The sequence below is a fragment of the Spizellomyces punctatus genome (assembly GCF_000182565.1).
Source record: "Spizellomyces punctatus DAOM BR117 chromosome Unknown supercont1.12, whole genome shotgun sequence".
NCBI classification, from domain to species: domain Eukaryota; kingdom Fungi; phylum Chytridiomycota; class Chytridiomycetes; order Spizellomycetales; family Spizellomycetaceae; genus Spizellomyces; species Spizellomyces punctatus.
Window position 1 is genome coordinate 148,212 of NW_015971548.1, and position 21,967 is coordinate 170,178.

Below are 21,967 nucleotides of genomic sequence, written 5' to 3' on the forward strand. Positions count from 1 at the left end.
TCCTAATCTCTTCGACATAGGTGGTGGCTACTAACAGTTGGCCTTCTGGTGATAGATCTGCAGCTGCCTGGAAGTACTCTTCAAGTCTGAGGAGGTATGTCCTAATCTCTTGGACATTCCTGTTGCCTTTGTAGGGCTTCAACTTGCTTTGGAGGACTTTTACCAGGGATTTATCTACTCTGGGTTGGTACTGAGCAGTGGCTGGTGTGGTGGAGTTCAGCTGCTGGAGCTTTGCTTGATAAAGCTCCTGCCTGACCTGGTCTATGTCAAGCTCAGCAATGGTGTTGAAGAGAATCTCTTCCTGGCTGGTCATGGTGGTAATGGGGTGGAGTCTTGGGTAGTTACAATATTACTTGTAACAACAACAATAGGGTGGGTCACAGGCCCAAGAGATGCAATGTTACTTGCAGTCAAAATAGGGTGGGTCACAGGCCCAAAATATGCAATATTACTTGCAAGTACAACTGGTGGGGAGGATACAGGGGGACTCTACAGCTTCTTCACAATCCCACAATAGAAAAACTCTATCTGTTTTCTCAGAGCTTCTGATGCTAACCAAGTGGTGTGTCTGGTGGTAGTTCTGGAGGTTGTGCTGGGGGTAGGTTTGTGGTATGGGGTGGTGTGGGCTGGTCTGTAGGAGTCCTTGAGGGGGGGTTCTGGGCATAAGTTGGGCCTGGGATAAGAGGCAGGGGTCTTCTGATATTACTCAGAAGGACTAGGGCAGGGTCTGGGGTCTGGGGTCTGTTGGTCTTCTGATATTACTCAGAAGGTCTAGGGCAGGGTCTGGGGGTCTGGGGATCTTAGCTTCTGATCTCTCACAGAAGGTCTAAGAGTCTGGGGTTGTTGTCTAAGGTGGTGCTACCATGTAACAGGCTAGCAGGGACAAGAAGACAACAGAAAACTAGGGAAGACTTGGTTACTACTTGTTATTTTCCTTTGAGGGGCCTCAGAGAGGTCCTCTTTTTATAGACAAAGGGGCTGACAAATGCTATATCCTAACTACCCAATCAGATCTCACCCACATCATCCTAAACTATTTGTCAGCCTATTGCACCATTTGCAACCAATCAGAACTCATACATGTCATCCTAAACTATTTGTCAGCCTATTGCACCATTTGCAACCAATCAGATCTTGTACATGTCATCCTAAACTATTTGTCAGCCTATTGCACCATTTGCAACCAATCAGATCTTGTACATGTCATCCTAAACTATTTGTCAGCCTATTGCACCATTTATAGCCAATCACAAGTGAGACAAGTCATCCTAAATACACTGTGCCACTTGATTGAAAGGGGCAGATGCTAGTGTGTCAGGATACTCATCTAATTTAGCCAGAAATGGCTAAATCTGCTTATTTATCTAATTCTGGTCAAATGAATGTTGACACCATCAGCAAAGTCATGTGACCACTAGTTTGGAACCACATCTAACCAGTATAACCATAGCACTGACAGAAGAATTCTGTCACATATCTTTTCTGTGAATCCTGGGCCTCAATCATCAGATCTCGGATAAGGATGTTTAGGTCTCCGAGATGTTTACAGAGCTCTTCCACATCTGCATTTCTGGTTTCTGACGGCCTTTCAATGATGGAGTCATGGTCTGAGATAATAGTCTCCGGAATGCTGTGCAATGGGATGTAGCATTCTATAAATAGTTCTGCGACCTGAGTAGCTGTCGCGGTGCTCTTGAGGGGCCATACGTGGATCCTCTTTGAGCATTTACAAGCTATTAGCCAAAAGGCATCATACCCTCTGGAAGTAAGTGGGAGCTTGGTTACAAAGTCAGTCATGATGACTGTCCAGCATCCCAGAGCTGGTGGTATGGGTTTCAGCAACCCCAGAATCAGTTGCGGTACCCTTTTTGAGCATTGGCAGGTTTCATATCCTGTGCAATGTTTTCTGAAATCTTGTGCCATCTTTGGCCACCAGACTTGTGCTGTGGCTCTGGCGTAGGTTCTTTCGAATCCGAAGTGTCCTCCCCCCTCGTGAAAAAGCTTGCGCACCTTGGGGGTGCAAGCAGGGGGCACGTAGAGGCACCAAAGGTCTTCGGAGACTGAAAAACGGTGCCACAGCAGGTTATCTGCACATTGCCACTCCTGAAGAAAGCGCGCGTTGGCTGTAGTGTAGGTGTCAGGGCTGGTCTCCCATAGGAGCATGCGGGCCTGTTGGGCTATGGGGTAGAGCTGGCCGGTGAGGCCAGCGCAGATGGCGGCAATGAGTGCAGGCTGTAAGGCCAGACAAAAGACGGCATCTGCCAGTGTCAAGGAAGGTGCGAGAGCCGCTGGTGTGGTGCGCAGCCATCGTCTTCCGTGTTCCGCCACCCATATTTGGGTTGCGGTGGAGCAGAGTAGGGTTTCTGCTCCTAGTAGCCATGAAAGTGTATCAGTGACAATGTGAAAACATCCTGGTTTGTGAATGATTGTCATCCATTCAGACCAGTAACTAAGATCGAGGGCCCAGCAGAGAAGCTTATGGTTCTCGCCTTTGTATTTAGTGAGCCACAAAAGAGCTTGGTGATCAGTAATGACTGTGAAAGGCAGGCCTTCGAGGTATGGGCAGAGTTTTCCAAGGCCCCAAATGAGGCATCCGGCCTCGAGTTTGACGGGGGGGGCCTTTTTTTCTGAGGTGGTGGTGCCTCGAGAATGGTAGCACAGCGGGCGGTTAGAAGCATCTGGCTGTAACTGTTCGAGCATGACATTAAATGCTGTGTAGGAAGCGTCACTGTGAAGGGTGTAGGGGAACCCTTTTCTGGGTGCCACAAGCACTGGAGCTGTTGTCAGAGCCTGCTTGGCGGCTGCGAAGGCAGAGTTTCGGGAATCAGTCCATGAAACTTCACGCTTCACAATAAATCTGCACAGACCTTGGTCCGGGCGCTTGCAAGCAAGGCATCCGACACAAAAGGGGTCAATGGGTAAGTCCGCCAGCGATGATTGGCATAGATTGACCGCCGGTAGGTCTGAGGAGCTAGATTTCGGATGTTGCGAAACCTCAAATCAGGCTCTGGTGGCTGTGATTGTAGGGGCCACCGCCATGTCAAGCATGGATGGTGAATTGAGCTTTTCAGCACCTTTCTTTGGGTCAGCGCGACCCTTTTTAAGGTCTCGGTATATGCGAACGCCCTCTTGGATAGCATCTTGCAGGGGCCAGATGAGTTCCACGTAGCGAGAGATGAATTGGGCATAGAACCCTAGGAGACCCACAAATGACCATAGGTCACCTATGAATTTGGGTTGTGGCCAATCGACTATGGTTGCAACCTTGTCTGGATCGGTAGCAAGACCCTGAGAGGAGGCAACAAAACTGAGAGCCGTGAGCTGGTGAAAGAGCCATTGACACTTGTTGAGTCTTAGGGTGAGTTTGGCTCTGGAAAAGCAGTCGAGCCAGTCTGCAATGGCATCTAGGGCTTCCGCAGCTGTCTCTGCTTGTGTATGGATATTGTCGATGAAGTTGTTGATATTTCGCCATTTGGAGGGACCCAAGGTGTCATCCATCACCCGACAGAAGTGTGAAGGGGCAGTCTTGGGTCCGAAGGGCATAAAGAGTGGTTCATAGATGCTGTCATGGAGTCTGATCACAAGCCATTTGTGTACCAACACATTGGTGATGGCAATTTGGTAGAATCCTTTGTTTGCATCACCTCCCGATATGTATCGGAATGGGACTGCAACGATCCAGTTCAGGATGTTGAGCATGATGGGAAAGGGATATGGATCCCAGGCCATGCAGTCATTGGCTCGGCGATAGTCAAAGGCTACCCACGGGGGTTTGTCTGCATAGCGAATGATAACAGGATTGCTGGTGAAGGTTACTTCGGTGGTTCATTTCCACCTCTGAAGCCCCATCATGGTGTCTCGTTCCAGCTCAAGGGCTGTCCGCTCCAACGGAGAGTATGACCATGGCCTCAAAAGGGGTGGTGGAGCCGAGATAAATCAAGGTGCATAGGGAATCTTAGTGTAGTTCCCTATGAGATGACCCTCATAGCTGAAGGCTTGATGGAAGTGTCATAGAATGTTGATTAGGGCCCAGACCACGGGTTTGGGTCACTTGAGATCGATGTGGAAACGTTCTGCATCTTTTAATTGGGCTTCGAAGGCCCCTGGAGCCTTCTCCATAGAGTCGAGGTTCCATTTGTTCCGAAGTGTCTGCCATTCTTCTTTGGAAATGTTCTCTTCAGGGTCTGCAACCAAATTATGGGTTGTGGTGGACAGTTTGAGGCCTAATGGGGCCGTTGAGCTAGCAGCGGTGGCCTCAAGAGGGTTTTCGATGAGAAAAGTTTGGGCTGCCACGCGCATCTGTCCTGTGATTAACATGGTTAATCTAGACTTCTGAGCTTTGGCTTTGGTCAGCTGTGGCATTGACACATCCTTCATGAATTCACCCTGCTTGGTCTTGTATGGCGTGCCATGCATGTGATCGGTGTCCAGCTCATCTGTTATGGAGCAAGGGATAAGGATGTCCGGATTCTTGAGCATCACCACGAAACTGGGTAATGGGGGTTCCTGAACCAAGGTTTGGAGTTTCAGATGTCCCAGAATGTCGTTGGCTAGGATGATGAGAGGTTTCCCATATGCAATGACCCGAAAGTAGGTGCAGAAAGTCAGGTATTCTCCTCCATGGCCTCTGAGGGAAGTTTCGAGGCACACTGTCTTGGTAGATGAGATACGTCCACCAATGCTGTTGAAAGCCATCATTTCCACATCCTGTAAATCAGTTTCGGAGAACAGAAGGCCCAGGTATGTGTCAGAAACCAGAGACTCGCAGGCTCCTGTGTCTAGTACCACAGGTGCCCAGAGCTGAGCAATGACAGCTAGCATCCAGCAAGGCTGCATTTGGGTCTTGGTCTGGCTTTTGAGTACATCGCCTAAATCTACCAAGTAGAAGGCATTGATGGAAGGCACCACAACCTCGAAATGGGGCATGATGTCATTAATTGTTGCTTCCATGGCCTTGATCACACTCTCAAAGTGCTCCCTAGATTTGTTGTTTTGTGGTTTTGTTGTTTTATTCTGGCGAGCAACTTGTTTGATAGCCAGCATGACTATATACATCCGTTCACTCTCTTCATGTCTTTGGAGATGTGGATGGTCTTTAACGTGCAGAAATTTGGGGTTTCCGTGATGATAATAATAGTCTGAGTGAACAATATTGCCTGTCAGGAGAAATGCCACCAGTTGCAGGTTGGCGTAAGAATCAAAGATAACAGGGTCTTCAGAGCTCCACATCAAGAATTTCTCATGCTTGTCGAGCCTTATCCAGGCAAGGAGGATCAAACAAGGGGTACCATCCTCTCGGACTTTTTGCAGGATTCGATCCTTGTCAGCTTTGGCTGCAGCAGTGATGTAGAGGTGGTGGGAACTCCACGCAACTGCATAGGGGTCATTCCTGAGGTGCCCAGCACCTCGCTTTGGTTCTTTGGCAAAGAAGCTGAGCATGCGGGGGTTGTCGCCCATCATCAGAGCCACTTGCGGGGTGCCCCGGATGATGGCTATGTTATCCCAGACTTGGTCCCAGCCCTGCGTGGGCATGCGGGGGTCCTCTTCCTTGGTCACCGTGACCTCGGAAAGAGGTGCGGTCATCAAAATTGTTGATTCCGAGTGCTCGGGTGAATGAAAGAATCCAATGGTGTGGAATCCTTGATTAGCGGCGGCTGTCCTTTCCAGTTCCGAAGCCGAAAAAAGAGTCTCGGTGGTAGCGGACGTCGAGTCCAGCTCCACTATGTACGACTTCTTGGACTCCTGTTTGGGTTTCCAACCTGCGGGCATGGGTGCTCCGTATGGTCCCTTCTTTCCATCTTCAGGATCTTTTCGGTTCGGGTTCTGCCAGCAGAAAACATTCCAATGCTTTTTCTGACAGAATTTGCAGGGTGCTGGTGGTTCCTTGTTGGGGTCCGGAACCATCCTCTGAGGACCATTGTGACCCTTTTCGGGGTTTCCAGTTTTATGTTGAGCCGTCTGCTTAGGGCCTTTGTCAGTTCCGGTCTTTTGTGACTTCTTCTGAGCTTCTGCAGCACCGCTGTAGCAAGGGTCTCATTTTCTGGTGTCATCAGAGCTGAAATAAAGGCGCAGGAAGTCTTTTAATTTGGTCAGGTTCATGACATTACAGGATTTGACCATGATTTGGATGTCGCTGGGCAATTGTTCAACTATTAGGTCAAAATGCTGGTCAGTGGGATATATTATGTTTGCCCGGTCGCCATATGTGAGGCACCGGAGATGAGTTTTGTGGTCGATGAATGTGAGAAAGCTGCGAAATTCTTTGGGGTTCACATGGCAGTGCACATATTTGGTTTTGCGCTTGGACTTGGTTAGGGGATCTCAGAACTCTTGAAGCAGTTCTTCTTTCCACCTTTTCCAGGTCCACAAGCAAGTTTCCTGGGCTTCCAGAGTGTAAAACCAAGCATTGGCAGGGGTTTTCTTGGCTATCATGGCTGGTAGGAGCTGTACCATCCTGGCATCTGACATTGCGCTAACATTTTGAAGAAGTTGGACTTTGTTGAGCCATTCTTCAACATCTTGGTTTCTTTTGCCCATAAACTCAGGTATGTCCTTTGCTTTCAAGGAATCGACCTTAGTGTCGCTGGCCCATGGGGCTGCTGGCACTTGGATTGGAGGCACCAGACCTGAAAAACTTGGTTCCATATGCTCCCTTGGTGTGTCCAATGTTTCCCATGGGGTTGCAGACTGTTCTCTTGTAGCTCGTGCTATGAGAGGTTGTTCAGGCAGTGGCACTAGGGCTTCTAAGGCTCGTGCGAGGCACTCATCTGCCACTGTCTGATGTTCGGAAAGCCTATGAAGCTGTTCCGTAAGATTTTGAGTTGCCAACTGCATTGCAGCAGTCGAGTGGGCAATGTCTTCTTTTAACGCTGCCACTTCAGAGGCCATCATGGCCAAGTTAGGGGCTTCCGGTTCGACGGAAGTGGTCCCTGAATGTCTCGGGCATGTTGCGGGAGGGACTTCGACGTCCTCCGCTGGACCCTGACTACAAGTCTGGATCACAGGTGAGTGGCCTCACATTGGAGAGCGTTCGACCAGCATCATTCTCAGTTTCATGAAGTCTGTTTCCGAAACGAGAGAAAAGGTTTCCGAGTAGCTACCTGAGCAGATCTCGGTTTGTGCAAGAGTTTCGGTACGACCGAATAAGGTTTTCAGCTGAATTTGAGAGGGGAAGGCAGTTCGTCGCACTTCTCCACCATGTAATGGATTTTTTGTTGGTAGACTATGGTAAAGACAACTTGGGTCTCCTAGCAGGTTATGTGGGTGTCTGTACTAGGAATCATAGTCTCCAAAATCCTTTCTTTGGGCGTCAGTAGCAACTTGAGGGTGAGAGGCAAGGAGAGTCGGTTAGTTGTGAACTGAGCAGGATTTAGAGGCTTCAGTGCAGGTGATCAGGCTGTTGAAGCACTCTGTTAGGTTCCTGTTAACCTAAGATTGGAGTTGAGAAGCTAGTTGTGGGGATTTAGTGTCACTATGGCTTCTGCCCACAACTTATTTTATTGAATTCATCTTTTTATACAGGAATATGCTACAGTAACATCTACACTAGTTTCCGTAACCTCCATTAGGGTGGCGGTGTCCGATATTCCCGTTTCCGATCATTGCCATGATCAATTATGACTGCGTACCATATCCTTTGCGCTGCGCTGGTGTAGCCCAGAACCGAGCTTGATCTCAGGGGTTTCGAAGCTTAGGTTGCAATTGCGGAAACCTCAATCATGGTCACCTGATGCCTTTAAGCGAACCGGTTTATCAGAGTCATTCGCTACACCAGAATCCCAGAGAACCCCAGAAACCCAGAAAATCGCAGGACCCCTGAGAACCCCAGAATCCCAGAGAACCCCAGAAACCCAGAGAATCCCAGAACCCCAGAGAACCCCAGAACCCCAGAGAACCCCAGAATCCCAGAGAACCCCAGAACTCCAGAGAACCCAAGAACTCCAGAGAACCCAAGAACCCCAGAGAACCCAAGAACTCCAGAGAACCCAAGAACCCCAGAGAACCCCAGAACCCCAGAGAACCCAAGAACCCCAGAGAACCCCAGAACCCCAGAGAACCCTAGAACCCCAGAAAACCCAGGAACCCCAGAGAACCCCAGAACCCCAGACCACCCAGGCCACCTACCAAGAAAGCAAGATCCATGTAGTAGAGGTGGCTCCATACTCTTTAAGTACCCCCAAAGGGCCAAGGATTCCCCGGAGTCACTTGCTGACTGTGCAAGGTAGAATCCAAGGAATCCCAGTAACCATTCTCCTGGATAATGGGGCAAACCAACTCTATGTGTCACAGTCCTTTGTCAAGAAGGCACAACTGGTGACTCATTCTCTCCCTGGAGCAGAAATCTCTATGGCTGATGACAGAAAGCACCAAGAAATAGGCTTTGTCAAAGGTCTTCAGTACTCAGTAGGAACCTACACAGAACAGTCAGACTTTATAGTAGCCCCAATCAAGTTTGACTTGATCCTGGGTATACCTTGGTTTGCCTGGAGGAATCCCAGTATCAACCACAACAAGAACACTGTGACCTTCACCACCTCCCAGCACCCCAGAGTCAGATGGTTTGTTAAGCAGGCCAGCTCTTCCAACAAATCCCAGAAGTCCAATCTTATCACCATGGTATCAGCAAAGATGTTGGTCAGAACACTGAAGAAGAGGACAGCAACAGCTTTTGCTGTGTATCTCAAGAACCCTCAAGATACCAGCACCCCTCCAGACACCATGGATTCCAAAGTCACCAAGCTTCTTGAAAACTATCAAGATGTCTTTGTGGAAGAGCTTCCCCCAGGACTTCCCCCTGAGAGAACAGTGGATCACAGAATTGAACTCAGTGCCCCCAACCAGACCCCCTGGAGACCAACCTACCACCTCTCTTCTTTGGAGTTAGAAGAACTGAGGAAGCAGCTGTCTGAACTTCTGGAGGCAGGCCACATCAGACCATCCAAGAGCCCCTTTGGAGCACCCATCCTCTTTGTCAAGAAGAAAGAAGGGTCTTTGAGGATGTGTGTGGACTACAGGGCTCTGAATAAAATCACCATCAAGAGCAGATATCCCCTCCCTAGGATTGATGAGCTGATGGACAGACTGAATGGAGCCCAGGTCTTTACCAAGCTGGATCTCAAGTCAGGCTACTACCAGATCAGGATCCACCCAGAAGACATCCCCAAGACAGCTTTCAGAACCAGATATGGTCACTTTGAGTTCCTGGTCATGTCCTTTGGAATGACCAATGCCCCAGCCACTTTCATGACTTTGATGAATGATGTTCTAAGACCCTTCTTGGACATCTTTGTTATTGTCTACCTAGATGACATCCTCATCTACTCCAAGACCCCAGAAGATCACCTGGACCACCTCAAGCAGGTTCTGCAAGCCCTCAGGCAGAACAAGCTGTATGCCAACCCCAGCAAGTGCCAGTTCTTCAAGCAAGAAGTAGAGTTTCTTGGCCATGTAGTCTCACATGAAGGAGTCAGGCTTGACCCCAAGAAAGTGCAGACTGTTCAAGAATGGCCCACCCCTCAGAGCGTCACTGAAGTCAGACAGTTCATGGGCCTGGTGAACTACTTCCATAGCTTTCTGAAGGACCTGGCAGAGCAAGCTGCACCATTGACAGACCTGTTGAGAAATGACAAGCCCTGGACCTGGTCTGAACCTCAGGAGAAAGCTTTTCAGCAGCTGAAGGATATGGTCACCAAAGCCCCTGTACTCAGACCCTTTGACCCAGCCTTGCCTACCACTGTCTTCCCTGATGCCTCAGGCTATGCAGTTGGAGCATGGCTTGGACAGGATGATGGGAAAGGCATGAGACCAGTTGCCTACCACTCCAGGAAGATGGCTCCAGCAGAGACCAGATATGACACCAGACAACAAGAGCTGTTAGCCATCCATGATGCCCTCAGAGTTTGGAGGCCCTACCTGGAAGGAACCCCCTTCAAAGTTATCTCAGACCACCAGTCCCTCAAGTGGCTACAGAACCAGCCCTTCTTGACCAGAAGACAAGCCAGATGGGTCATGAATTTCCAATCTTTTGACTTTGAGATTGGCTATGGCCCAGGAAGACTCCACACAGTGGCAGACATCCTGTCTAGAAGACCAGACCTGGCCCCAAGATGCATCAAGTGCAAGGCCTTGGTGACAGCAGAGTTGAATGCTGTGACCCACACCACCAGCACCCTTCAAGAGAGATTGAAGACCAGTACCACAGAAGACCCAGAACTTCAAGAGCTCATCCAAGCTTTGGATGACCCCAGGAGACCAGAAGACCAGCAACAAAGGCTCAAATACCTCAGCCATCAAGATGGGTTACTCTATTTCCAGGACAGGATTTTTGTTCCTAGTGACCCAGACCTAAGGTTGAGCCTACTCCAAGAAACCCATGACACTCAGTATGCTGGACACTTTGGCATCACCAAGACCCATGATGCCCTAGCAAGGCATTACTACTGGCCAAGGATGTACAAGGACATTACGAAGTATGTCAAGTCTTGTGATTCCTGCCAGAGAAGCAAACCTAGTCAGCAACCACCAGCAGGCTTGCTGCAGCCCCTCCCAGTACCTAAGACCAGATGGAGCCAGATTTCCATTGACCTGATCCCTGACCTACCTGTGACTTCCTCTGATCACAATGCCATCTTTGTCATTGTTGACAGATTGTCAAAGAGAGGCCACTTCATCCCTACCACCACCAGAGCCTCAGCCAAGGACCTGGCCCTGCTCTTCTTGAAGCACATCTTCAAGCACCATGGCCTCCCAGAAGTGATTGTATCTGATAGAGACACCAAGTTCACCAGTTCATTCTGGTCCAACTTGATGCAACTCTTAGGCTGCAACACCCTCCTAGCCACTGCAAGGCACCAGCAGACCAATGGACAGGCAGAGAGAACCATCAAGACTTTGAAGATCTACCTGAGAGCTTTCCTGCAGTACAACATGAAGAATTGGGAAGATCTTGTACCCTTTGCTGAGTTTGCCTACAACAACAGTATCTCAGAAACCACAGGCTTTACCCCATTCTACTTAGAGAATGGCCAGCATCCCAGGACCCCAGCAACACCACCAGGAGAAAGCAATGATCCTGAAGCAACAGACTTCCACCAGTATATTCAGCAACTGCTTCAAGTAGCCAAGGATAACATGATACTGGCCCAAGAAAGACAAGTTCAGCAAGCCAACAAGTCTCTCAGCAAGGCCCCAAGCTACCCCTTAGGCTCCAAAGTTTGGCTATCTAGAGAAGGTATCACCCCAGAAGAAGAAGCCCAGAGGCCAGCCCAGAAACTTCTTCACCCCTGGCTTGGACCTTACAGAATCAAGGCCAAGGATGAATTTCAGAATTACACCCTGGAGCTCCCCAGCACCATGAAGATTCATCCAGTGTTCCATGTGAGACTCCTCAAGCCTTACTTACCCATTGACCCCTTTTGTGTCGGATGCCTTGCTTGCAAGCGCCCGGACCAAGGTCTGTGCAGATTTATTGTGAAGCGTGAAGTTTCATGGACTGATTCCCGAAACTCTGCCTTCGCAGCCGCCAAGCAGGCTCTGACAACAGCTCCAGTGCTTGTGGCACCCAGAAAAGGGTTCCCCTACACCCTTCACAGTGACGCTTCCTACACAGCATTTAATGTCATGCTCGAACAGTTACAGCCAGATGCTTCTAACCGCCCGCTGTGCTACCATTCTCGAGGCACCACCACCTCAGAAAAAAAGGCCCCCCCCGTCAAACTCGAGGCCGGATGCCTCATTTGGGGCCTTGGAAAACTCTGCCCATACCTCGAAGGCCTGCCTTTCACAGTCATTACTGATCACCAAGCTCTTTTGTGGCTCACTAAATACAAAGGCGAGAACCATAAGCTTCTCTGCTGGGCCCTCGATCTTAGTTACTGGTCTGAATGGATGACAATCATTCACAAACCAGGATGTTTTCACATTGTCGCTGATACACTTTCATGGCTACTAGGAGCAGAAACCCTACTCTGCTCCACCGCAACCCAAATATGGGTGGCGGAACGCGGAAGACGATGGCTGCGCACCACACCAGCGGCTCTCGCACCTTCCTTGACACTGGCAGATGCCGTCTTTTGTCTGGCCTTACAGCCTGCACTCATTGCCGCCATCTGCGCTGGCCTCACTGGCCAGCTCTACCCCATAGCCCAACAGGCCCGCATGCTCCTATGGGAGACCAGCCCTGACACCTACACTACAGCCAACGCGCGCTTTCTTCAGGAGTGGCAATGTGCAGATAACCTGCTGTGGCACCGTTTTTCAGTCTCCGAAGACCTTTGGTGCCTCTACGTGCCCCCTGCTTGCACCCCCAAGGTGCGCAAGCTTTTTCACGAGGGGGGAGGACACTTCGGATTCGAAAGAACCTACGCCAGAGCCACAGCACAAGTCTGGTGGCCAAAGATGGCACAAGATTTCAGAAAACATTGCACAGGATATGAAACCTGCCAATGCTCAAAAAGGGTACCGCAACTGATTCTGGGGTTGCTGAAACCCATACCACCAGCTCTGGGATGCTGGACAGTCATCATGACTGACTTTGTAACCAAGCTCCCACTTACTTCCAGAGGGTATGATGCCTTTTGGCTAATAGCTTGTAAATGCTCAAAGAGGATCCACGTATGGCCCCTCAAGAGCACCGCGACAGCTACTCAGGTCGCAGAACTATTTATAGAATGCTACATCCCATTGCACAGCATTCCGGAGACTATTATCTCAGACCATGACTCCATCATTGAAAGGCCGTCAGAAACCAGAAATGCAGATGTGGAAGAGCTCTGTAAACATCTCGGAGACCTAAACATCCTTATCCGAGATCTGATGATTGAGGCCCAGGATTCACAGAAAAGATATGTGACAGAATTCTTCTGTCAGTGCTATGGTTATACTGGTTAGATGTGGTTCCAAACTAGTGGTCACATGACTTTGCTGATGGTGTCAACATTCATTTGACCAGAATTAGATAAATAAGCAGATTTAGCCATTTCTGGCTAAATTAGATGAGTATCCTGACACACTAGCATCTGCCCCTTTCAATCAAGTGGCACAGTGTATTTAGGATGACTTGTCTCACTTGTGATTGGCTATAAATGGTGCAATAGGCTGACAAATAGTTTAGGATGACATGTACAAGATCTGATTGGTTGCAAATGGTGCAATAGGCTGACAAATAGTTTAGGATGACATGTACAAGATCTGATTGGTTGCAAATGGTGCAATAGGCTGACAAATAGTTTAGGATGACATGTATGAGTTCTGATTGGTTGCAAATGGTGCAATAGGCTGACAAATAGTTTAGGATGATGTGGGTGAGATCTGATTGGGTAGTTAGGATATAGCATTTGTCAGCCCCTTTGTCTATAAAAAGAGGACCTCTCTGAGGCCCCTCAAAGGAAAATAACAAGTAGTAACCAAGTCTTCCCTAGTTTTCTGTTGTCTTCTTGTCCCTGCTAGCCTGTTACAAGATACTATGATTTATCACAACAACATTTGGAGTTCCAGAGAGGAGATAAGGTGCTTCTGAGCATGAAAAACCTAGCAGGGTATGAGTCCAAGATCACTCCAAAATGGCTGGGACCAGTCACAGTGACTGACTGTAACCTTCTCTGTGACAACTATGAGTTAAAACTGCCAGATAAGATGAGATGACTTCATCCATGGTTTCACATATTGAAATTATGTCCATACCAGAAGCCTGTCAATGGCGAAACTGAGGAAAAAGTCACGGAAGCACAAATGGAGAATTCCGACACTCCAGAAGGTGAGTTCAAAGTGGAAGCAATAGTAGACCATCGAACCAGGTGTGGAAAGCATCAATTTCGAATACATTGGGCTGGATACCCACCCCATGAGGATACCTGGGAACCAGAGGAAGCCCTAACAGAGGCTTCCAAAGCCTTAGAAGAGTACTGGAGATCCAGAGCTCCCACTAGTGCACTAGTAGAGGACTCCTTGGTAGTCAGCTTTGCAGGCGATGCCCCAGCTTATGCTTCTGACCACCAATGCTTCGTGGTTTATCCAGACAATAGCTCACATGATAATCATGCCCTCTCACCAGAATGAAAACCAGCTTCATGTGGCTTACCTCACCAGTCGAGAATGCCACACCAAGCCTCCCGATCATGCTTATGTGTGTCCGAGCTGTCAAAATCAGCTGGTGATGACCTTAAAAGGATGCCCCTGCTTGCCCCCCCTCTTTTTTCTTCTTCAACTACTGACAACCTACTTCCCTTACAGACCTACTCTGCCTCGCAAACCTTTTCTATTGACACCAAAACAAAAGCTTTCATTTCCAACACCATGACCACCAATATCCGATGACAACAAGGAGTCAGCATCCTCTCTACCCTTGAGGAAGGCTATCCCTGGTCAGAAGTAAGCGATGCCTTTGCTGCCGAGAACTCTATTGAGCGGCTCGGAGCAGCTATGGCCACCTGGGTCAAAGTTTGGATTCATGAGTTGTACGAAGACCCAAACAAACCTCTTGAACACTATCGTGGTGAAGATTGGGTGGTTGACGGGGCTTCGAAGCCATACGCCACAAGCCAGCCCCTCATGATGCATATTGCAGAGCCCTACAGTAGGGCTTCCGATGGTGGTCAAGCAGCTGTCGGTATCATTGCCAATGCAAAAACAATAGGGAAGAGATTACGGGATGTACCCTGCGCTGCCTGGCTTGATGCTGGGGTCCCTCAACATGTGGCTGGAAACCCCAAAATGGCCCGCTTCACCCTCTGGCCCGATTGCGAAGCCCATGATTTTGCAGAGATAGCCATCGAAGCCACGAGAGCAGTGTTGTTAAAGCTAGCCAATGCAGCTGAAACCACAGAAGAGCAGCTCCATCCCAAACATCGGGAGCACTCCTATTACCACTTTCAAGCGGTTAACTTGAAAAGGGCCGCAGAGATGTTCACAGCCCTTTATGTAACCCAAGCCAATGGTTCCAAGACCCCTGGAACCCCAGCTCCGGAAGCCACTGACCAAATTTGGTTCTGCGCAAACATCATGGGGCGCACTACCATAATCTGGACAATCAACGAAGACAGCTTTGAAGCTGATGACAACTATCCAGTTGTGTCATGGTAGAGACAAGGTCTCAAACACTTGCATGCAAGTTGCTGAACCTTCTTTTTCGAAGGGGGAATGTAGCGAATGACTCTGATAAACCGGTTCGCTCAAAGGCATCAGGTGACCATGATTGAGGTTTCCGCAATTGTAACCTGAGCTTCGAAACCCCTGAGATCAAGTTTGGTTCTGGGCTACACCAGTGCAGCACAAAGGATATGTTACGCAGTCATAATTGATCATGGCAATGATCAGAAATGGGAATATTGGATGCCGCCACCCTAATGAAGGTTACAGAGACTAGTGTAGATGTTACCATAGCATATTCTTGTATAAAACAACAAATTCAATAAAATAAGTCATGGGCAGAAGCCATAGTGACACTAAATCCCCAAGAAACTAGCTTCTCAACTCCAATCTTAGGTTAACAGGAACCTAACAGAGTGCTTCAACGGCCTGATCACCCACACTGAAGCCTCTAAATCCTGCTCGGTTCACAACTAACTGATTCTCCTTGCCTCTCGCCCCCAATTCGCTACCGATGCCCAAAGAAAGGATTCGGAGACTATGATTCCTAGTACGGACACCCACATAACCTGCTAGGAGACCCAAGTTGGCTTTACCATAGTCTACCAACAAAAAATCCGCTACAGATTTCATGATCATCAGCATGTTGCAGGTGCTCAGCATGTCCCTGTTCCAGTAGCACATCGTCCAGGCTTGCTGACAGTTAGGGTTGGTACAACCCAGCAATCCATGGACTTTTTCAATCTTGCCTTTGCAATGGCACCAAGGTCTTGAATGAGGTCATGTTTTGAAGCCTTTTTCAAGGAAGTCAGCAGATGAGGCCAAACAGTGAGGGCAGGCAGATGAGGTCTTGTACTTGTCAAGAAGGAAGCAGTTGATCCTGTTGCGCTTAAAGAGGGTGCACCAACCTTTCATCTTTGATGAGGTCTGAAATCTTGCAGTTCAACCAGCATCACTCCAATCACCCATCACAATGGTGAAGTTCCCAAACTTGTTGCGCATGTTGGATATGAGGTTTGATTCACTCTTCTGACAGTTTATAAATGCATGCCACTTCCACTGTGTGTGGGCAGGATGTGAGTAGAACTCCTTTCAACAATCTGAATCTGCACGGCAAATGAGAAGGTAGTGAGTAAAGTCCATGAGGTTCATTGTCTTGTGAGATGGTATTCATGATTCTATGAGGTCAATACCGCCGGCTTTCATCTGCTGCCATTCTTTTGCAAATCGACAGCTTCCAGTCTCCACGGCTCACTGGTTGGCAGTGTAGTGAAATGTCGTGCCATTACTGTCTTGGCAGTAGAGAATGTCATGCTTGTTTGGGTCGATAATGATGACATTCTCTGCTGCTCAACAAGCAGGCAAGTTGTTCTCCACATATACTGCCTTCACCTCAGCTTCTAGGGTCTTTGCTGACTTCTTCCCTCCACTGCTGTGCTTTCCATACTTGTCAGCTTCAGGATGTTTCAAGTAAACTGACACTGAGGTGCCATCCATCGTGATCGAGCCTTCAAACTGCATATCACAGCAAGACCGAAAAGCCTTGGTACATAGATTGCAGATGCGCATCCATAAATCGACCTTCTCTATGGCTTGTGCTTCTTGGCGGGTGATGCAGAGGATGTGGGCATAGAGAATGACCATGTTGATGCAAATATGGGACTGAATCAGTGACTGATGAAGAGGGATTGCACTGAACCATCGAAATCCATGCTTTTCATATAGGCTTGACAACTGACAGTAGGCAGGGATAAAGGACATTGGATCCATGACAACTGCATAGGTGAGTGGATGGTCAACAAGAAAAGGCAGATCAAGTGACCAAATCTCTTCTAGAAGTTCACTCTCTTCAGCAGTTAAGTCATTGAGTGACTTGGGCACAATATCAAAAAGGAAAATTGACTTCAAGTAGCAAAGACGAGCAAAGAAAGTGTTTCACGCATCACTTTTCAGTCACTGCTTCTGTCCCTTCACATCAAGCCACAGATTAATGTACTGAAGGAGCATCTGCATGAAATGCTCTTGAACATTGACTTTCAGGTTCATCATCATACTTGCTGTCAGGTAATTGACTGATTGCTGCTCACCTTGTAGATTTGGGTGAGCAAAGCCAATGATTTGGCAGTACCATTGAACATATGGCAGCAAACAATCCCGCCATGCCTTCTTTGCTTCCTTTCTTGGATGCCAAGCCTCCCCCTTGTTGAGAAGATAGAGAATCGCTTCGATGGTCTCCTCATTCACAGTGAAGGTTGGTGCAGATAGGATGTAGAATTTGAGAGCATGGGAAGCATGGTTGGTGAGTTGATGGATGATGGTGATGTAATCTAGAAGCCGTTGGTGATAGTTTGGCAGGAAAGCTTTTGCAAAGGAAGTCTTGTTGCAGGTATGTAAGGTGGGTTTGTCGAGTTTTTCAAGCTTTTGCTTCTTTTTTGGTGGCATTGATGATATCTGTGGGAAAAGATGAAAGCCTGGGAAAATGGGCAACGACAACTTATATAGGATTTTTTGGATCAAACCATAGTTCATGAGTCTAAATCGAGTAAAATTATGATTAAATTGGTTGGAATCTATGTACTAGTGCCAATACCAATCGGCTCCGCACTATGAAATTGTATCACTTATGCTATTGTGGATGGAAAGAAGAAGGTGAAAGCAGCGACTGCACTTGTGCATGGACCAGCAGCGCTCCTAGTTTTGGGTATTTTTCAAGAGTATTTCGAACAATTTGCAAGACTGGAGCCAATTGGGGACAAGGGTTTCCTTGTAAGGGATGCTCGCAGGGAGATAGGTCTCCCCGTATGGTGAAAATCTCACACCTATTCCATGTAATGTATTCTCTGGCAAACCATGTTAAATGTGGCGATAGGATATCGGTCACATTGGCTATTATGGCACTAGAACAGGAGCCAAGGAATATCAACTGTCTGGCAGATGAAAACCTCCTTGCGCCACAATTTGAGAGGCAAACGATCCTTCTTACCATGGTCCCCAAGGTTTTGACCACATGCATGATAGCAATATTCAAAACAATGTGCCGACCTTATCATCTACGTCTAACCCACTCAGCTCATCCATAACCCTGTCCATAACGTGCATTATCTTTGGAGATGTACCCTTTCTGCATGCAGGGCCCAAAGAACTTTCTAAAAAACATGCAGGTATGTTACCATGGAAATTCCAGTGCTGAGAATTATAATACAGAATGGGGAACTACCAGTTTGTAGTCATCTAAGAGTTTGGTAACAAAGTGTAGGCTTCGTACCAACCAAAACAACTCAGGAGTGATCATAAGAACGTTATGCTCGAGGTTTTGCAGGTATATGTGCCAAGAAACGTGTACTATGCAGGAATCTTGATACGGAGGACGGAATATGGTGTCCTGCATGATCTCTGGCGAATAGTTGGTGAACGTCGAATAAGGTTATAGTTGATGATCCACACGCGCTGTTGGTCATCGTCATTTGTTGACACACGATGGGTTTACAAGAAAAAAAAAACAAGAAACGCAGCAATGACAAACAGAAAGAGCACAGTACCCAGACATTATAAATTACGTTTCCCATGCTCTAACCACCACCATCCACAACAAAAAAAACAAAAACACACACACAAGAACAAAACAATAGAACTCTCCTACAGGCCGTCCATTATAGTGGGCAAAAGGGGGGTTTGAGTGTTTTCTTTCATTTTAGAAACTTGGAAGCGACTTCGTAGAGGAGAACAGAGCGTGTTCGTGAGATTTTAGGGGCAAAGCTGGGGGCTTTGTAAGAGGCTCTTTCGCCATTTACCACTAAAGCAACGTACGGGTTAGAACAACCATACAAAAGGCAGTCGAAACAAAACCAAATCAAATATACTCACACTTGTGTAAAAAGAAATCCCTACTGACAGCATCCCGTCCAAACACACAGGGCTCTGGTAAATCCGGCGTAAACCCAGGTACCCCGCTCTTTGGCGCAACCGTCAACCGATACCGGTCGCCCTCCACTGGACTCACGACAGCCACAACATGATTCTGATGGGACGTGATAGAAGACAATTGGAAGGGGGAGTCGGATTCAGAAAAGATGATGATGACAATGTCGTTGCCAATGTGGCGTTTGCGTTCGAGTTGCTGGCGGTCACCGGGGATGTAGGGGAGGAGGGTGGAGACGTGGAACATGATTTCATAGCCTTGCCATTTTGTGTAGATGGAGTGCGTTCCTGTCATGTTGCCTAAGGAGTTGGGTAAGAAAGCGCGTATTATAAGTGAGTGTATAGACATTGGGATGTAAATGCGAATGTATACATACTTCCGCTCACGTCGAGACCCGCACGATACCCTTTCCAACCTCGGAGTTCTATTGTCTCGCCAAGAAAGTTTAAAAATTCCTTAAACTTGGGTGAAGCATTTTCTAGTCCACAAAGATGTCAACATTTCCCAACAGAAAATAAATTTCACTCATGGTAATCAAGAAACTCACCCGCGCGGTTCGAAAACATTTCCTCCTCAGAGCACTGGCCAGGCCCTACATATGCAACCCCAAACTTGTAAGACCGTATCACCTGTCGCTCCTCCATGGCCAACAATTCGTTTCCCAGATTCGGATCCTTGCACAACCTCAAATTCGGTACAGGTATATTCCTCGAAATGGATTCCATGAGATTGTTTACGCTTGGACCAAGCCCAAAGGCCTTGCGCCACCATGCGATGGAAATGCCGCTGCTAGAGACGGAGAGCCGCTCGCTGCCGGATGTGGTCCGGACGAGAGCTTTGTAAGTGTCGCTGTCTCGGATGATGGAGATGGCGAGCGGGCCGCGAGGTGAGTCGAGGGCGAGGTAGTTTTGGTGCGCTAAAAGAGAAACGAGGATTAGCTATGAGCAGAATCGGCGGTTATCTCCTATAAACGCAAACAGACGCTTGGATCGGTTCAATGTTCAAGCCCCCATTGAATGGCCATCCATCTGTCTGTTTGTTCCCACACACTGTGTCTCCTGATCCAAACGTGTCACTCGCCAGAGAATCTTTTGCCTTTCCAGTCTCCCTCGCTGCAGTATACTGCAAACTCCCTCACGTTGCCACGAGTAACTCTTGGTCATTCATACAATTCCGCAGCTCATCTCCTTCTTGACTCTTGGTCGCCAATGGTTCCCAGTCAACGTCTCCACGCTCGTGCGAAAACAAAAACTCACCCTTGCCAAAGAAATTATCACGATACCATATGATATCTTTCTCGCACTCTTGCAGCAAGGACTCATGTACACCCGTAATCTTTGCATTCGGGTTGGTCGGGAGGGGCATAAACTCTGAATTCCCCACATTGACCGACATGGTTAACAAGGAACTGTTGGTGTTGGGTAGAGGGCTACGCTCCTTGTGTAAGTGTGTGGATGGGATGGGGAGCGGAGGAAAAAGTAAAAGTGAATGGATGGGAATGGCGGACTGGGTGCTTGGGGGTCCGCTTGGGTATTATGTTGCTATTTTTGTAGCGTGTAAAGTCGATTTGCTCTATGCGTTACGTACGCTCGCACGTGTCTATGCTTCGCTTTGCCCTCCTCCTCCTCCTCCTCGTCAAGCGTCTTACGCTCGTGCCATCGTCTCCGTTCGTCGGTCTCGTTTGTCTATTCCGCCGTCCTTTGTCGTCGTTCGTTGTCGAAACCCCCGTCCGTTACCTGTGCGTGAGCGGAGTCCCAAAATGCATTACCTAAACGCACACAAAAAAGTCCAAAATTTGCTTATGACGAGATCTTCTGATTTCCATTAAGCTTTATATGGCAATGGTTCCAACCGCCGCTGGCTGGCTTCTTTACGGTTACATTCATTTCAAAGGATATAAACTCCTCCATTTTTGCATATCGTTTAGTAGATGCGGAGGCATGGGATTGTGCCTTGGCTGGGTCCGTTTACTATGGTCCATGCGAATGTATGTTAAATAAGCAATAAGGTTATTTGGCGGGGGGCCATAGCATGTAAGGGAGCATCACCGACAAATACATTGCATGTGTGGAGGTGCACAGGTAGTCATGATATATCAACGTAACTAACATGATATTATTGGAACACCTACGCTGCACGCAAGGATAATGCGTAATGCGTGTATAATGTCATGAACCCTTCTCAAATTCTTTACACAGGTCGATGCACCTTTGGACCTTGGATTGATGTCAAGTATCCGAATGCCTTCATTACACCACGCCACTTTCCACCGCCCTAAAACCCACCTCTGCACTTACAACTACCACTCCCCAAACCTTAACCCCCGCAGCACCTTCCAACGTAAACTCTACAGGAAAATTCTTCGGGGCGGGAGATGCATGCGAAAGCGTACTGCTTCTTCCAAACCCCGTACAATCCAACGTTTCCGGCCCCCCATCCAATGTCTTGTACAAGGCATTATCCACCTTCCAAGTTCCTACATGCTGTTGTGCGTCGATGGTAGGAGCAGCGTAGAGGAGGAGTCCCGCGAATGTGCCGGTGCCATTGAGTGTGACGGTGGTGGATGTGTTTGTTTGGGTTGCTGTGAGAGTTATAGGGAGGGTTGGTGCGAGTGTGCCCATTGCCCCTACGGCGGCAATGGGATCTGGAGAGGCAATGCAGGTTCCGGCTGAGGTTGGGTACGATGTCGTGAAAGGCAGGAGTGCCACAAGAGCAAGTACTAGAACGGTATACTGCATGTTTGATCTGTGTCGATGAGTGACGAATGGTGTCATCTCCTGTATGGTTTTTTATACGATAGTACCTCCACACACAAAAGGGCGGAGTCTGGCTTACCTAACCTGGTGTCCCTTCGGGTTGACACTAAAGGGCTGAACTGCAAATGATTCCCATCAAGGTTTGAAGAGTGACGATGCGCGTCTGCATTGAAATCAGCATGTGGTAATGTGCAGTGTATTTGGCAGG

The 21,967-nt window shown here is 48.2% G+C and overlaps 8 protein-coding genes across 8 annotated transcripts; 2 read left to right on the forward strand and 6 right to left on the reverse strand.

The window, feature by feature from the left end:
- Positions 1–4,047: 4,047 nt before the first annotated feature.
- On the reverse strand, positions 4,048–5,904 carry SPPG_09375 (uncharacterized protein; the record flags this gene model as incomplete). Its single annotated transcript, XM_016757535.1, has 1 exon — positions 4,048–5,904. The coding sequence occupies one exon, from the start codon at positions 5,902–5,904 to the stop codon at positions 4,048–4,050; it is 1,857 nt and encodes a 618-aa protein (XP_016606078.1).
- Positions 5,905–6,321: 417 nt separating this feature from the next.
- On the reverse strand, positions 6,322–6,888 carry SPPG_09376 (uncharacterized protein; the record flags this gene model as incomplete). The annotated part of the gene is made up of 1 exon (XM_016757536.1): positions 6,322–6,888. One exon carries the CDS (start codon positions 6,886–6,888, stop codon positions 6,322–6,324), a length of 567 nt encoding a protein of 188 aa, XP_016606079.1.
- Positions 6,889–13,518: 6,630 nt separating this feature from the next.
- Positions 13,519–14,055, forward strand: SPPG_09377 (uncharacterized protein; the record flags this gene model as incomplete). Its single annotated transcript, XM_016757537.1, has 2 exons — positions 13,519–13,578; positions 13,684–14,055. 2 exons carry the CDS (start codon positions 13,519–13,521, stop codon positions 14,053–14,055), a joined length of 432 nt encoding a protein of 143 aa, XP_016606080.1.
- Positions 14,056–14,418: 363 nt separating this feature from the next.
- Positions 14,419–15,078, forward strand: SPPG_09378 (uncharacterized protein; the record flags this gene model as incomplete). The annotated part of the gene is made up of 1 exon (XM_016757538.1): positions 14,419–15,078. The coding sequence occupies one exon, from the start codon at positions 14,419–14,421 to the stop codon at positions 15,076–15,078; it is 660 nt and encodes a 219-aa protein (XP_016606081.1).
- Positions 15,079–16,434: 1,356 nt separating this feature from the next.
- On the reverse strand, positions 16,435–16,728 carry SPPG_09379 (uncharacterized protein; the record flags this gene model as incomplete). The annotated part of the gene is made up of 1 exon (XM_016757539.1): positions 16,435–16,728. One exon carries the CDS (start codon positions 16,726–16,728, stop codon positions 16,435–16,437), a length of 294 nt encoding a protein of 97 aa, XP_016606082.1.
- A 309-nt stretch (positions 16,729–17,037) lies between these two features.
- Positions 17,038–17,548, reverse strand: SPPG_09380 (uncharacterized protein; the record flags this gene model as incomplete). Its single annotated transcript, XM_016757540.1, has 1 exon — positions 17,038–17,548. The coding sequence occupies exon 1, from the start codon at positions 17,524–17,526 to the stop codon at positions 17,038–17,040; it is 489 nt and encodes a 162-aa protein (XP_016606083.1). The 5' UTR covers positions 17,527–17,548.
- A 958-nt stretch (positions 17,549–18,506) lies between these two features.
- Positions 18,507–20,754, reverse strand: SPPG_06458 (uncharacterized protein). Its single transcript, XM_016754660.1, has 5 exons — positions 20,260–20,754; positions 19,551–19,919; positions 19,380–19,481; positions 18,949–19,302; positions 18,507–18,877 (listed from the first exon to the last, which is right to left on the reverse strand). Exons 1-5 carry the CDS (start codon positions 20,396–20,398, stop codon positions 18,771–18,773), a joined length of 1,071 nt encoding a protein of 356 aa, XP_016606084.1. The 5' UTR covers positions 20,399–20,754; the 3' UTR covers positions 18,507–18,770.
- A 334-nt stretch (positions 20,755–21,088) lies between these two features.
- Positions 21,089–21,884, reverse strand: SPPG_06459 (uncharacterized protein). The gene has a single exon (XM_016754661.1). It carries the CDS (start codon positions 21,775–21,777, stop codon positions 21,253–21,255), a length of 525 nt encoding a protein of 174 aa, XP_016606085.1. The 5' UTR covers positions 21,778–21,884; the 3' UTR covers positions 21,089–21,252.
- Between the last annotated feature and the right edge of the window lie 83 nt (positions 21,885–21,967).